Here is a 12756-nt window from a genome sequence, read left to right on the forward strand (position 1 = left end):
GTCTCGAAAAGTCAGAATTATCTTCCGGAAGATAATCTTGCCTCGGTATCACGGGGGAAACTGTCCCACTTCTTGCATCTCGATAGGTTTATCTTTTCGCAATCGACGTGATCCTATTGGAAATAAGAAACTCGGAGGAACGGCGCCATCAGGAGACACGATCGTGCCTCTCTCTCTCTCTCTCTCTTTCTCTCTCTCTCTTTCGTGGCGAATATCTCGAATTCAGCTCGTTGTCCGCTCGCGTGATCACGCGCTATGGGCGCGTTATGGGCAAAAGCTATCGTGTAACATTCCAGTTGGCGAATATACCTGCAGGCTTCCCAGGCGGTTCTGCGCGCTCTCGCGAAGCGTTTACACGGGCGAGACCGGCGAGAGATCCTATATATGGCCGGGTGCCGGTGACCACGCGCGCCGGTAAGTGAGCCCACACGCTCGTTCCCACAAGTTGCATAATATCGGCGATAGCTATTGCCTCGGAGTTACAATTATACGCGCAGGCATGCGGCGACGTCGTGAACTCGCGTGCGCGCTCCCTCGGCTCCGCCGTCGACGACGTCGCGCTGATTCCCCGGTGTCATTGCACCGGGCCATATGTGCTGTCTGTCGGAAAAATAACGGGAACACGCGCTTGCCTGTAAACATGTAATTCCGTATGCCCAGCCGGGGTGAGGAGAAAAAAGGCGGGAAATTGACGGGAAAGTACTTGCAGATACGCCGGGGAAAGAGTGTTTCGTACTCGCGACTGCAACCGCTTGATGAAATATCGACAGGTAATGTCGACTTCGTCGTCTACTCAACGTCGAGTTGCTCGAGTTGCCAACGTTTCTCATCCTTCAATTGGCAGGCTGAATTTCGCGAAGGTGGCTCGGCCGGCAAAAATGGCTTTTTAGCAGCCGAGCGATGTCATCAAAGTTGTATGCATGTATGTTTTGTTTCTGCGGGTTCTTCAGGGTCTCGAAATTGTTCAAATTTAAAATGTGGACTAAAGTCATAATTTTATCTCATAAAAATGAAACTGGACGTCTGTTATGAAGGAAAGTGGAATAACGGAAATAAGCAAAGTTTTTATTTAAAATCTACAATGAGGAACAAAGTACTGAAATAAGGAATAAATATAAATTATATATGGAGATAACACACTATAGTCGTTTCAGTCATCTGTGTTGCTTTGTGGGCTCGCCATTTCGAGCTTCAATTTTTTATAAATCCACCTGAACAGAGTGACCTTAAACATCCCCGAATACAACGTTTCAGAGTTCTCGCGAAACATTTTTGTTTTCAGTTTTTGGTCATCTCAAATTTTGAATTTCAAAGTTCACCATCAAATGGAAGCGATGCCAAAATCCCTCACAAGGACCCAATTTTGAAAATACCCAACTACCAGAAATACCGAAACGCAATAACGTGCCAGTCAAACGTTTAATTAACCCTTAAAGGCTGAAACTCATCCCACGCGGATTTTTTTCTTTTTTATTAAATGTTAAGTTATCCGCTACAAACGACAACTTTTCATCTGATATTCAATAATAAGACATTTAATGCATTGCATTTGTGTGAAGTTATGAAAGTGGGTATTTTCTAGAGCATATGTTGCATCGACCGGAACAAGTGATAATCAGATGGAACAATGTCTGAAGAATATATGGGATGCGGTAAGACTTCCCATTCCAGCTCTGACAGCGTTTGCTTCACTGATGATGCAACATGAAGTCGAGCATTGTCGCGAAGAAGGATCACTTTGTCGACGTTTACCTGCAATTAGTGATCGTTTTTGGTCAAATGCTCGCTTCAATTTGTATGATTGTTGTTGATAACGATCAGCGATGACAGTTTCATTCGGATTTAACAATTCTTAGTACACAACACCTTCTTGACCCCACCGAATACACAGCAATATTTTTGAACCGTGAATATTGCGCCTCGAAGTGGATGTTGCTGGTTTGCCTGGATCAACCCATTTTTTTCCCTTGGGATTATCGAAATAGATCCATTTTTCACCCTCAGTAACAATTTGATACAAAAATCTCTTCATTTTTATCTGGCGATCAACGGAATCAAACGTTTAACCGGTTCGCAATGGCATTTTCCGATAATTGATGTGAAAGTCATTTGCCTTCTTTGTGAATCTTTCCCATATCGTGTAAACGTTTAGTAATTGTGTACGATCAACATTTGATGCTCTGGCAAGTTCTGAAGTGAATTGTGCTAGATTTTCGTCCAATATCTGTCCAACTTGCAAGCTTTTTCCCGTTCGTCCCGAGCGATCGCTTTGTCGTTAACATTGAAATCGCCACTTTTGTATCGTCCAAACCAATATTCACACATCTTAATTGATGGAGCAACATCGCCATAAATTTCTAACAGCATTCTATGGCCTTCAGCCGCCGTTTTCTTCTGCTTAAAAAACAATAGCAACGCATGTCGAAAAGAAACCAGGTACGTTCGTATGTTTACCCAGCGTAGCCGACGCGACGCGACGAGACGCAGGTTACAATGGAATATACTACTGTGATCAAAAAGTATCCGAACTTTATTTTTAAAAATCAAAATTACAATTAAATCATCAAAATTCTTATAGTCTTCTTCAAAGTAGTCGCCATTGCTTGCAACGCACATATACCAGCGTTTGATCCAGTCCTGGAAACATCGCACATACGCGGCAGACGGTACGGCCTTCAATTCACGCAGCGATTTTTCCCTGATGTTTACAATCGATTCGAAACGCTGTTCACGAAGTGGTTTTTTCAGGTGGAACAGGAAAAGGTGCTTGCGGAGCGACATTCGTTGAGTTTTTGTCAGAAATTCACGCACAAGTGTCGAGGTATGCGATGGTGCGTTGTCGTGATGCAAAAAAAGGAGCGCTGGCACGATCCAAATGATATTCCAACTTCATCTGCTATCTCTCTCACAGTCAATCGACGATTTTGGAGCACCAATTCCTTCACTTTCTCAATGTGAGCGTCATTCGTTGACGTTGATGGTTTTCCAGAGCGTGGGTCGTCTTCAACGGATTCTCGTCCTTCTTGAAACTTCCTAAACCACTCAAACGTACTTGTTTTCGATAAACAATCATCGCCATAAGCTTTTTGCAACATTTCGAATACGTTTGTGAACGAAATTTCGTTCGCAACACAAAATTTCGAACAAATTCTTCGCTCCGTATTTTTCAACATCATAAAAATCGCCGTGCACAACAATCTTCACTGACATAAACAACCGCCACTTTCAAGCTTGAAGAAACGCCATGATTTTTTCACCAAATGTGAAGGACATGTATACCAACTTAAAAAAGCAAACGGATTTGATTTACAGTTTATCCGCGATTTAAGAAAAATAAAGTTCGGATACTTTTTGATCACAGTAGTATTATTCACCTACATACACATGACGCAGAATCGTGTAACATTCCACGACGCGTAACCCGTTATAACTCGACGAACACATGCCTTCGAATGCATGCCTATATAGTTAGTCTAATGGGGCTCGCAATTATTTAAATAACATCTTTACTGCCGTGACGGCGATTTCGTCGTGCGAACGCGGCGCACGCTGGATACGTTCCCGGACAAATGACCCCTCCGCGACCACTGTCATTTTCGTGATCGTGTGTGAAGAGCGAAGTGTAGATGCCGTGATAGCGATGGAGCGGTTCCCATAACGATTCCTCGTGCAAAAGTCGCACGGATCCTCCTTAGATCGTTCATAACGCGAGCCGTTATCATAGCGTCCGCTTATCTCAATCCACTCTCGAACATGGGAAATATTGACTTTTCCAGTCAACATTGATCCGCAAAGAGAGAAACTTCAATGTACTCGTGGCATCTCGAAGAAACCGCGCGGTGCACTTTGGTACCGCGACTGCTCCAGGAAAAATCCAGAGCCGATTGTTCGAAAATCGACGTTCTTGGACGTTCGCTCTCTCGCCTCTCGTGCGAAATTTATCGTCCCGCCAATTCCGCTCGTCGTCGCGCGCTGCCAGACCGAGTCGTCGGCGTCGCGCGGAACAAGAAGGTCCTTGTCGCTCCCACTTTTTTTTCTTCCACTTGTCATTGTCCACTTCCTGTGGAGCAAGCCAAGTGTTAATTCACGAGGGACTCGGCGCGAGAGAGCGCTGGTATGCGCTCTAATCGGGACGCCATTATTATACAGCCATTAGTGTCCCTGCGCGTCAGCGTTCTTTTATGCGTAATGTAAAATTCGTAAATCTCCAAGATAAACGATGCGAGTGTGTGACCGCGTGCTTCACAGCGAGCTCGGTCCAAGTGTCGAGGCGCCATTTACGCGACTCATCAAAATGTCATCCTGTCATGTTCGTTTCGTCATTTTTGCTAAGTTTGCGGCAATTCATATATTGTCGCGTGCACATGCGAGAGAGAGAGAGAGAGAGAGAGAGAGAGAGAGAGAGAGAGAGAGAGAGAGAGAGCGTTTTCTCATTTAGAATATTAAGTAAAAGGCTGCGGATTCGAGAGAAAAAGAGAGAGTAGAATTTATTTACTCCCTGAAGATATAATAAAAATATGTAAATTTTATTGAATCACAAGAACCGATCCAATTTATAGAACTAAATAATTATAGATAAAAACGCAGTCATCCGTTTGCGAGCTCTGTATTTGCTCTCGACATAATTCCGGGCCTCTCACTACTCTGAAGCCAAAAAATGAGAAAGATTTTTAAGATATACGATTGCCATTATAGCCCGTGCTTGAAAATGAAGGCAGCAAAGCCAAGTTTGGAAAAATAATGGCTGTATAAAAAAAAAAGTATCGAAAATGAAACTTTTTAAACTTGTAATCATGTTTAAAAAAATGAATAAAATAAAATAATTATGTTCGGGGTAGAGGCGAAAACTATATGTCTACTGTATATTGTGTAAAAATTTCAAGTTATTCGGTTCGGTAGTTTTTGCATAATCGTGTCAACAGTTTAAGAAAATGGTGTTTCCAGATAAACGCGTTTAAAGTTTTATGTGTACTTTCCATATAGATAGCAACAAATTTATTTTATACTTTGAACATTAATGAATACACTGTGAAAATTTCAACTCCATTGATCCTACCGTTTCTATTAAAAAAATTCGTAAAAATAGCCTTGAAAACGGCCTGCTCAGCATATAATTCCCCCCTTAAATCTAATCTAACTTTAACCTAGATCTGATTAAAAATTAATTTAGATTCATTCCATCATTGATCAGTTGATCACGCTTGGACGTTCATAGCCATGTACTATTCCCATTTACAAATTTGGTTTTGGCTATTATAATTTTGCAATATTAGGTAGAGAAATGGAAAGATTCTTTATTATTTATTATCTTGATAATTGATCAGCTGATCGATTACGGAACGATGTAAGTTAATTTTTAATTAGGCTAAGATTATATTTAGGCTAGTTTGTTTAGTTTGCGGTCCACCAACTTTATAACTGAAACCAAAATTTCCGAAACCGATTTCGGGACAGGCCCTGTGGTGAAAGGATGTTAAGTCCCCAAAATAAGGTGCGACCGCAACAAAGGATTTCTTGTAGATTCCTGCGCGACACGCGTTGGTATCGCCAACTTGGGAGCCAGCGCACGCGCCGTCCTCCTAACGAAGGATGAAGATGCGATAAAAAGGTCCGACAGATAGGATGGTATCCAAAGAGTGAAGGGAGAATTTCGAGTCCTGAGGAATACAAAAGCGATCCTGATGACCTAGTGAGCACATGAAACCCCGAGACTTTCCAGGCGCAACGCGCGATTCCAGCGCGCATCAGAAACTAGAAGGAGCCGGGAGAACCGGGGCTCCTTTATTATTTCTTATATTCGCGCCATATTACGGCGCGCAGGCATCGTCATCCTGATGCTTTATAGTCGGCATTAACTGCGCTCCCGGGATATCGTTCTTCTACGGTGCTTTACGGGCCGCAGTTAAGTTTTTCCCCAGCCCGACCCGGCCCTTATTAATTTTCCAATTCCCCTCCCCCCCTCCACCAGTCAGGATTCGTCGGTATAAATTCCTTAAGTGATATTACGTTTCCAGTTACGGTTGCGTGGCGACGAGAGCTTAAAAATATTCTTCGATTTACGATCGAAGAAGTACCAAGGTTGCGGAATATCGCGTTCCTTAATTTCAAGAGCTCTCTCTCTCTCTCTCTCTCTCTCTCTCTCTCTCTCTCTTGTCTCGGCAGAATCGTAGAATAATACCTGGTTATTTGGTAAATTGGAAAATAAAAAGTATAACCGTATGAATTCCAAAATACCATGAGAAGAATTCGACTGGCTGGTAAAGCTCGGTTCGACTCGATCGCGTTTTAGGGAGGGGGAATAATTCATGAAGTAAATGGTTGCCATTTTCCGTCAATATTACCACAGCAAAACCTCCAAGGCGCTGTTACCTCATTATACGTGCGCGACAGCCCGTATTAAAGGAAAATCAAACTGACTGACCGATTCTATCAGACAGAAGAACTCACGATTCTTCCTTACGCACATTGGGCCAGGAGATTAGAAAAAGTGGCCAAAATTTGGTTGCAAAATTTCGAGTAAAGAAGCACACTAACTTTATCTACATAAGTCAAAGCACTGTTGACAAAAATTTTATATTGATTGGTTAATTAATCTTCCATTAATAACGTCTTGAACCTAAAAATTTTCCTATAAGTAAGAACAATTATTTTTTTTGAAGATTTTCATAATTCTGACTACGTTACACAAATTTCGATATTTTCCTCTCATTTTTAAAAATGTTGTGTATACACTTATCATGTAAATATCCCTATAAACACGAGAATTAAACAACGTTATTGTTTTGGTCCATTGTATGTCTACTTTATTGAATTTTATAGTATCATATACGCTATCGAATCACGATAACACGCCATAACACGCTCCATCAAACTAAAAACGATTTCATAGCATTCCTTGCAATGTATATTTGAAGTTTAGTCGGCGACTTTTTTGCGCTTTCGCGGATATCTTATAGGAATTCGTAAAATACATCGTAACGCGCTTTGTTTCCAAAATAAATATGTCGAGACTAACAAAGAGGGAAGTTCTTGATAAAATTCCCAGTGATTCTGATAGTCATTTGGGCGTTGATTACATTTTGATTACATTTTTTACATTTTTTACATTTTTTTATTACATTTTTTTTTTTTTTTTTTTAGTATCAAATTGCTGCACAGTCAGAGCATTTTTAGCAATTTCGTCCGCCATATTAGATCCGCCATTTTGAATTTCTGAATTTTGAGTACGGATTCGAAATCAGCAACCCCGAGAGCCTCGGACTACCACATTTCATAACAATTGGAACACTTTTAGTATTTTGGCCACTTTTTCAGTTCTTGGTTTTCTGGCCCACAGTGTTGCGGTTCGATGCCGAAGGACAGGGCGTGAGTCGCCTAGTACGAGCCGCCATGTTATGTAATGCAATTATACACGAGTATGCGCGCTCAGCATTGCCTTTTCTCGTTGCAGCGATGACGGCAGGGACTGCTTACGGTGCTTCCGGCCGTTGCGGAGGTCGCGGAACGTCATCGAAGTGTTCTCGGAAGCTGCCAATAGATGTTACACGTCGGAGCCGGTCGCTTTGGCCTCGTGCGACACATTGAACTCCACGTCGATCCTGTACCGTAAGTAGCGGAGCCGGATTTCTCCGGGTAATCGCGCACTCGCGTTCCAGACCGCGACCCCTGTGACGCGCGTCGGACTAAATATGAGGCATACTTATGGTGTATAATGAGCGCGAGAGCGCTCATGATCCTTAGGTCTCGCGAATGCGCGGCGATTTGTCTCGATGATTGCCTTTTCTCACGGCTGAGCAGGCTGAATTACCATTAATGCGAATTGATACGACTTTTTACACGCACTTCTGTCGAGCGGCTTTTTCTACGCTCCGCCGCGAGAGGTTTGTCTCTCGCTCGCGAAGAAACGAGGCGAATGCGGAGCGAGCGTGGAAAGGTGCGCGCGAATGTTCGCGGAGAAACGGTTATTAGAACGATATGATACGATACTGCGAGTAATTTCGAGCGAATGATATGTAATAATATCGCCAGCGGATTTATTTGTCTGGGCGACCGAATTAATTGTCGGTTAAATCGGACAAATGCTCGATGGCGACATTGATACTCTTTTCCTTCTTCTCTTCTCTTTCTTTTTTTTCTCTTCTTTCCTTGTTCTTCCTTGTTAAATTAAAATTAAATTATTATAATATTATATTATATTACTATTACAAAATTAAATTAAAATTAAATAATTTAAATTAAGATTAATTTCGCTTAATTATATAATGAATAAACACAAAATATCCCTAGGAAAAGTAGTACTTGATTTTATTCATTATTTATTATTATATTTATTATTTGACAGGGATATCTTTTCATGTACTTAAGTAACTTAAATTAATTAAATTGGAAAGAGATTATTATAATATTATATTATATTATTATAAATTAAAATTAAAATTGAATAATTTAAATTTAGATTAATTTCGCTTAATTAAATAATGAATAAACGTAAAATATCCCTAAAGAGTAGTGTTCTATTTTGTTCATTATTTATTATTTGAAAGGGATATCATTCCGTTTAATTAAATAATTTAAATTAAATACAATAAACTAAAATTAAATTATTATAATATTATATTATATTACTATTATAAAATTAAATTAGAATTAAATAATTTAAATTTAAATGCATTTCGCTTAATTAAATAATAAACATAAAATATTTCTAGGAAGTAATTTATTTTGTTCATTATTTATTATTTGAAAGGGATATATTTTCGTGTAATCAAATAATTTAAATCAACTAAATTGAAAAGTGATTTTTGTAATATTATATTATATTATTACTATAAAATTAAATAAAAATTGAATAATGTAATAAATTAAATTTAAATTAAATTTAAATTAATTTCGCTTAATTAAATAATGACACTCAATACACATTGTTCCTAGAAAGTAGAATCAGTATGCAATAACAAAACTTACAAAGTCTTGCAAAACGCGTATCACGTGCGCTCCTTTTCTTTTCCTCCACTTCGGGTGCTTTCTCTGCGCGTAGAAAAGCGTCACGAAGCAAGGCGCTGTCGTTCCGTTCGTTCGTGACGAATTAATTACGCTTGCTTTCTTGCGTTCCTATATTCTCTGCGCGTGTTATCATAGCGGAGGAATTCACGAGCTTCCGCCTTTTATCGTCTAAGCAAGTTACGGCGCGACCTCCGGCACACACGGGGGGGGGGAGATCAAGTTCGGCGTACTCTGCGGCGAATTAGTAGTACTCAATAATTAGCATTAATTAGCCGCAGGCCTCAACCGGAGGAAGTGATGAAGCTTGCGTAACAACGCGGGAACAATAGGCGGGACAAGGGGGGAGAAAGGCTCGCGCCCCGTTCGAGACGCGCCGGCACGCACGTCGCGTGCAAGAAACGCGTGCACGCGCAAATTTCTCACGCGCCTGTCAATTAAAACGCACTTAAGGCTGATTGGGCATTTACATAATCGCCCGTGCGGCGCGGCCACGAAAGTCCAGTCCGATGAATTCGATTCCAGCGTGGATAATCGCGAGTTGACTCTTGACTCGACTTCCAGCGCGAATTATTCCGACGACACGGCCGGAAGCGAATTCGGGCGCGTCGAATACATTTCCGTTATCTCGCGCGGCGATGAAAGAACGTGTTCGTGGCGATGATTGTCGGCCAGCGAAGCGAGACCCCGCGTGTGGACTTAAGATAAAATCCGAAACGAAATATTGTCTTCCTGCCGTCCCACAGTGGGGCCAGATGACATTTTTTGGTTCAAAATTCTCTAAAGACCTGAATTTCCAACCGACTATCGACACCAATGGATGAGGTTGATCCTGAATAAATTCCAAAGAGATCTGTCTAGCCGAAATTTTGAAAAAATTATTGGTTCAGGGTTCATGGGTTTAGGGTTTGTCTTAAAAGTTTATCGTTTAGAGTACAGTGTCTTGAGTTCGATGGGTTCGAGCCTATGGATACTAAATGCGAGACCCCAGAACTTATAATCACTTTTTAAAAAACTCAGAATTTCAAAGCTCATCATTTCAGCCCACATTAAGAAAGAATTAAGGATTAAAATTCCTCGGTTTTGTGCTTAACGGGTCTATATTTGATGTTTTTGTATCTTGGGCATATGAGTTTTGGGTTAATGGGTTAATGGGTTTCTGGTTCAAGATCGATAAATCTCGAGGTGTCTGTTGATTGGTTTCATAGTTTCCGCTGAATACGCTATTAGATAGAAATAAGTGTCGAATAATGAGTATTTCACAAGTTTCTCGCGTTTAACGATAATTTTTCCTCTTTTGGGGTTAGTAATTCGAGAAAAAAATTTTTTTTTAATTTTGGCAAGACAGATCTCTTCGGAATTTATTCAGGATCAACCTCATCTATTGGTATCGGTGATCGGTTGGAAATTCAGGTCTCTGGAAAATTTTTAATCAAAGACTGTCATCTGGCCCCACTGTGCGTCCCCTCGATAGCGCCAGGTAACGAATTTCCTAAGATGGCGGCTAATTAGCGCGGATAATGCCACCAGATAAATCTCGTGCGATGGCCGGCGCCTTGTCGGAAGCGTCAGCAACGAGTGAAACGCCGTAACAGGGCAATCGTAAGCCGAGAATCTGAATTTATGTTAATTTGAGGACTCGGACCCTTCCGAATTTTTACCTTTAGTTTTTTACCTTACAGTTTACCATCGAAGAGAACGGTCTTCAAGATCCCAAAGCACGACATTTCAAAGTCTTTGTCGAACTTTTGGAAAACTCCTCTTCCATTCGAGAATGGCCGTGTTACATCCGCCATGTTGAATCTTGAATTTCACCGTTGAACAGAGCAGCTTCAGAAATCTTTGAACACCCAGTTTTAGGAATGAGCCTGAGCCGGATGCTAAATTAATCGAAAATAACCAGTACCAGAAATATCGAAGCGCAGCATTGCGTTTCCACCAATCGAGGGGTCGATTTCCTCGCGGCGGCCATCTTGAACGATACGAGGAGGAATCCAGGCCAAAAATCTCCTATGGATTACGTCGAAAACAAAAGACAAACGTCCGTCAAAGGACTCCTGCAATCGACGGAGCACATTTCTAAGACGTTCCGAAAACGTTCTTTCCCGTGGAAACAATCAATAAGTGGGCGAAAAACCGACGTGACCATCGTGAGATCCGAGGCAGGTTAAGAAGCAAGGTTGCACATCACGTTAATTTCACGGCTACTCATTGGTTGTCAGACCAAACGGAAACCTGGAACGGAAACGCCTTTGGAATGTAGCCGACCGATTGCAAGTGTCACTTTCTAGATGTCCCGACTTCGACGTAACCCGTGGATATTTTTAGTGCCGACTTCCTCGCCTCTGACGTCATCAGGCGAGAGTCCCGCGGCGTGGGGCCGGGGGGCCTTAATGAAGATGCCTCTGATGAGCATCGAACCCTCGGCTTCCGGTACATCATTACGCGCGTTCATCGGTGGCGGCTGCCGAGAAGCTGCACCTGTCGCCACGCGATCGAGGAACGTCGAGTCGAGGCCGATCTCCGTTTGTAATCCCGATTTCATGCTTTGATCCGTGTCGCTGCACGCGAGGCTTCACGGGAACCGAAAATCGCGGCGTCTGGTGGTCCGGCGGAAGAACGTAATCGAACGTCCGTGCGTGAAGCGTTCCGGCGAGCATCTCGGCGCTCTGGGGGAATTTCAGAGACGACGGTTCGCAAAAAAAAAAAAAGAAAAACAGAAAACGGGGAGGAAGAAAAAAGAGCGAGTCGACGGCCGGCCCGGCAACCGCCGATATGTGTACGGGAGGTTGTTCGCATCCGGCGAGTCGGAATTTCTCAGGAAGACACATTGTTGCGTCGGTCTCGACCGCCGTCGGCTTATCGAACAAGCTCAAATCGAACGGAAAGAGCGAAAAGGACATGCGATGATAATTTGGGGAGAGACAAAAGAAACAAAAAAGTTTCTGCGACTCCAACACGAAATTCCAAGCGACACGTGGAAGGTCATTCCGGAAGAAGAGGGATCCCGTCGGGACGAAAGTTCCGTTCCCCGCATTCCCGTTCGTCCTCCGCCGAGTCTTGCTTCCTTTTCTTTCCTTTTCGTCGACCAGTCAGATCAGGTCGGGTATCCGTCGGAAGCGTAGGAGTGGCAACCCCCGAAAAGGCCCCCTCGTCCTAATCGCTCCGCCGTGGAATAAGAGACACCACGACACGCGATGGCCTCTAATAAAGAAGGAGTATTATCGTCCGCTTCGTCGTTTCGACGAATTATACCGTGTTATTTGAACAGCCAGATATCCACGCATCCTTAATTCCATGGGAAACCCGCTTCAGCGTGCCCCGCGACTCCCTTCCGTGAAATTACGGTGTACTCTGTGATTCCTATAATACCTTTAGTCCTTGCACGTCGCTCGTCGCGCATGATTATTTTACATGCACATGGCTTATCGACGTGTAATTTATTAGAAGTGTAATTTAATTTTGAGAGTTTCTTTTCTCAAAAACTAATTTACTTAAGATAACAAATAAATATCTTAATTAAAATATTTTCCTTCGTTTTCTACTTCTTCCCATTTTTCTGGCAAAAGATAGACTCCGCGACGGTAAAAAGATTTTTCTTTGGACTTGATCCAATTTTTAACAAATTTTCGCACTTGTTCCAAGTTATAAAAGTGTGTATCCTCTGGAGCAGGGGTTCCCAACCGGGGGTACTCGCACCCCCTGGGGATGCGAAGAAACATTCTTGGGGGTGCAAGGAAAAGTGATTGTAATTAA

The 12756-nt window shown here is 42.2% G+C and overlaps 1 protein-coding gene across 1 annotated transcript in view; it reads left to right on the forward strand.

Annotated features, from left to right (window-relative positions):
- The window catches only part of LOC105189982 (uncharacterized), a 100170-nt gene that overhangs the window by 78636 nt on the left and 8778 nt on the right, over positions 1-12756 (forward strand). The window contains exon 5 of the mRNA XM_011152441.3: positions 7451-7605. Within this exon, the coding sequence (XP_011150743.1) occupies positions 7451-7605 (155 nt within the window). The remainder of the gene's footprint in view (positions 1-7450; positions 7606-12756) is intronic.

This window comes from Harpegnathos saltator, unplaced genomic scaffold (assembly GCF_003227715.2).
Source record: "Harpegnathos saltator strain DR-91 unplaced genomic scaffold, Hsal_v8.6 scaffold240, whole genome shotgun sequence".
Taxonomy (NCBI): Eukaryota; Metazoa; Arthropoda; class Insecta; order Hymenoptera; family Formicidae; genus Harpegnathos; species Harpegnathos saltator.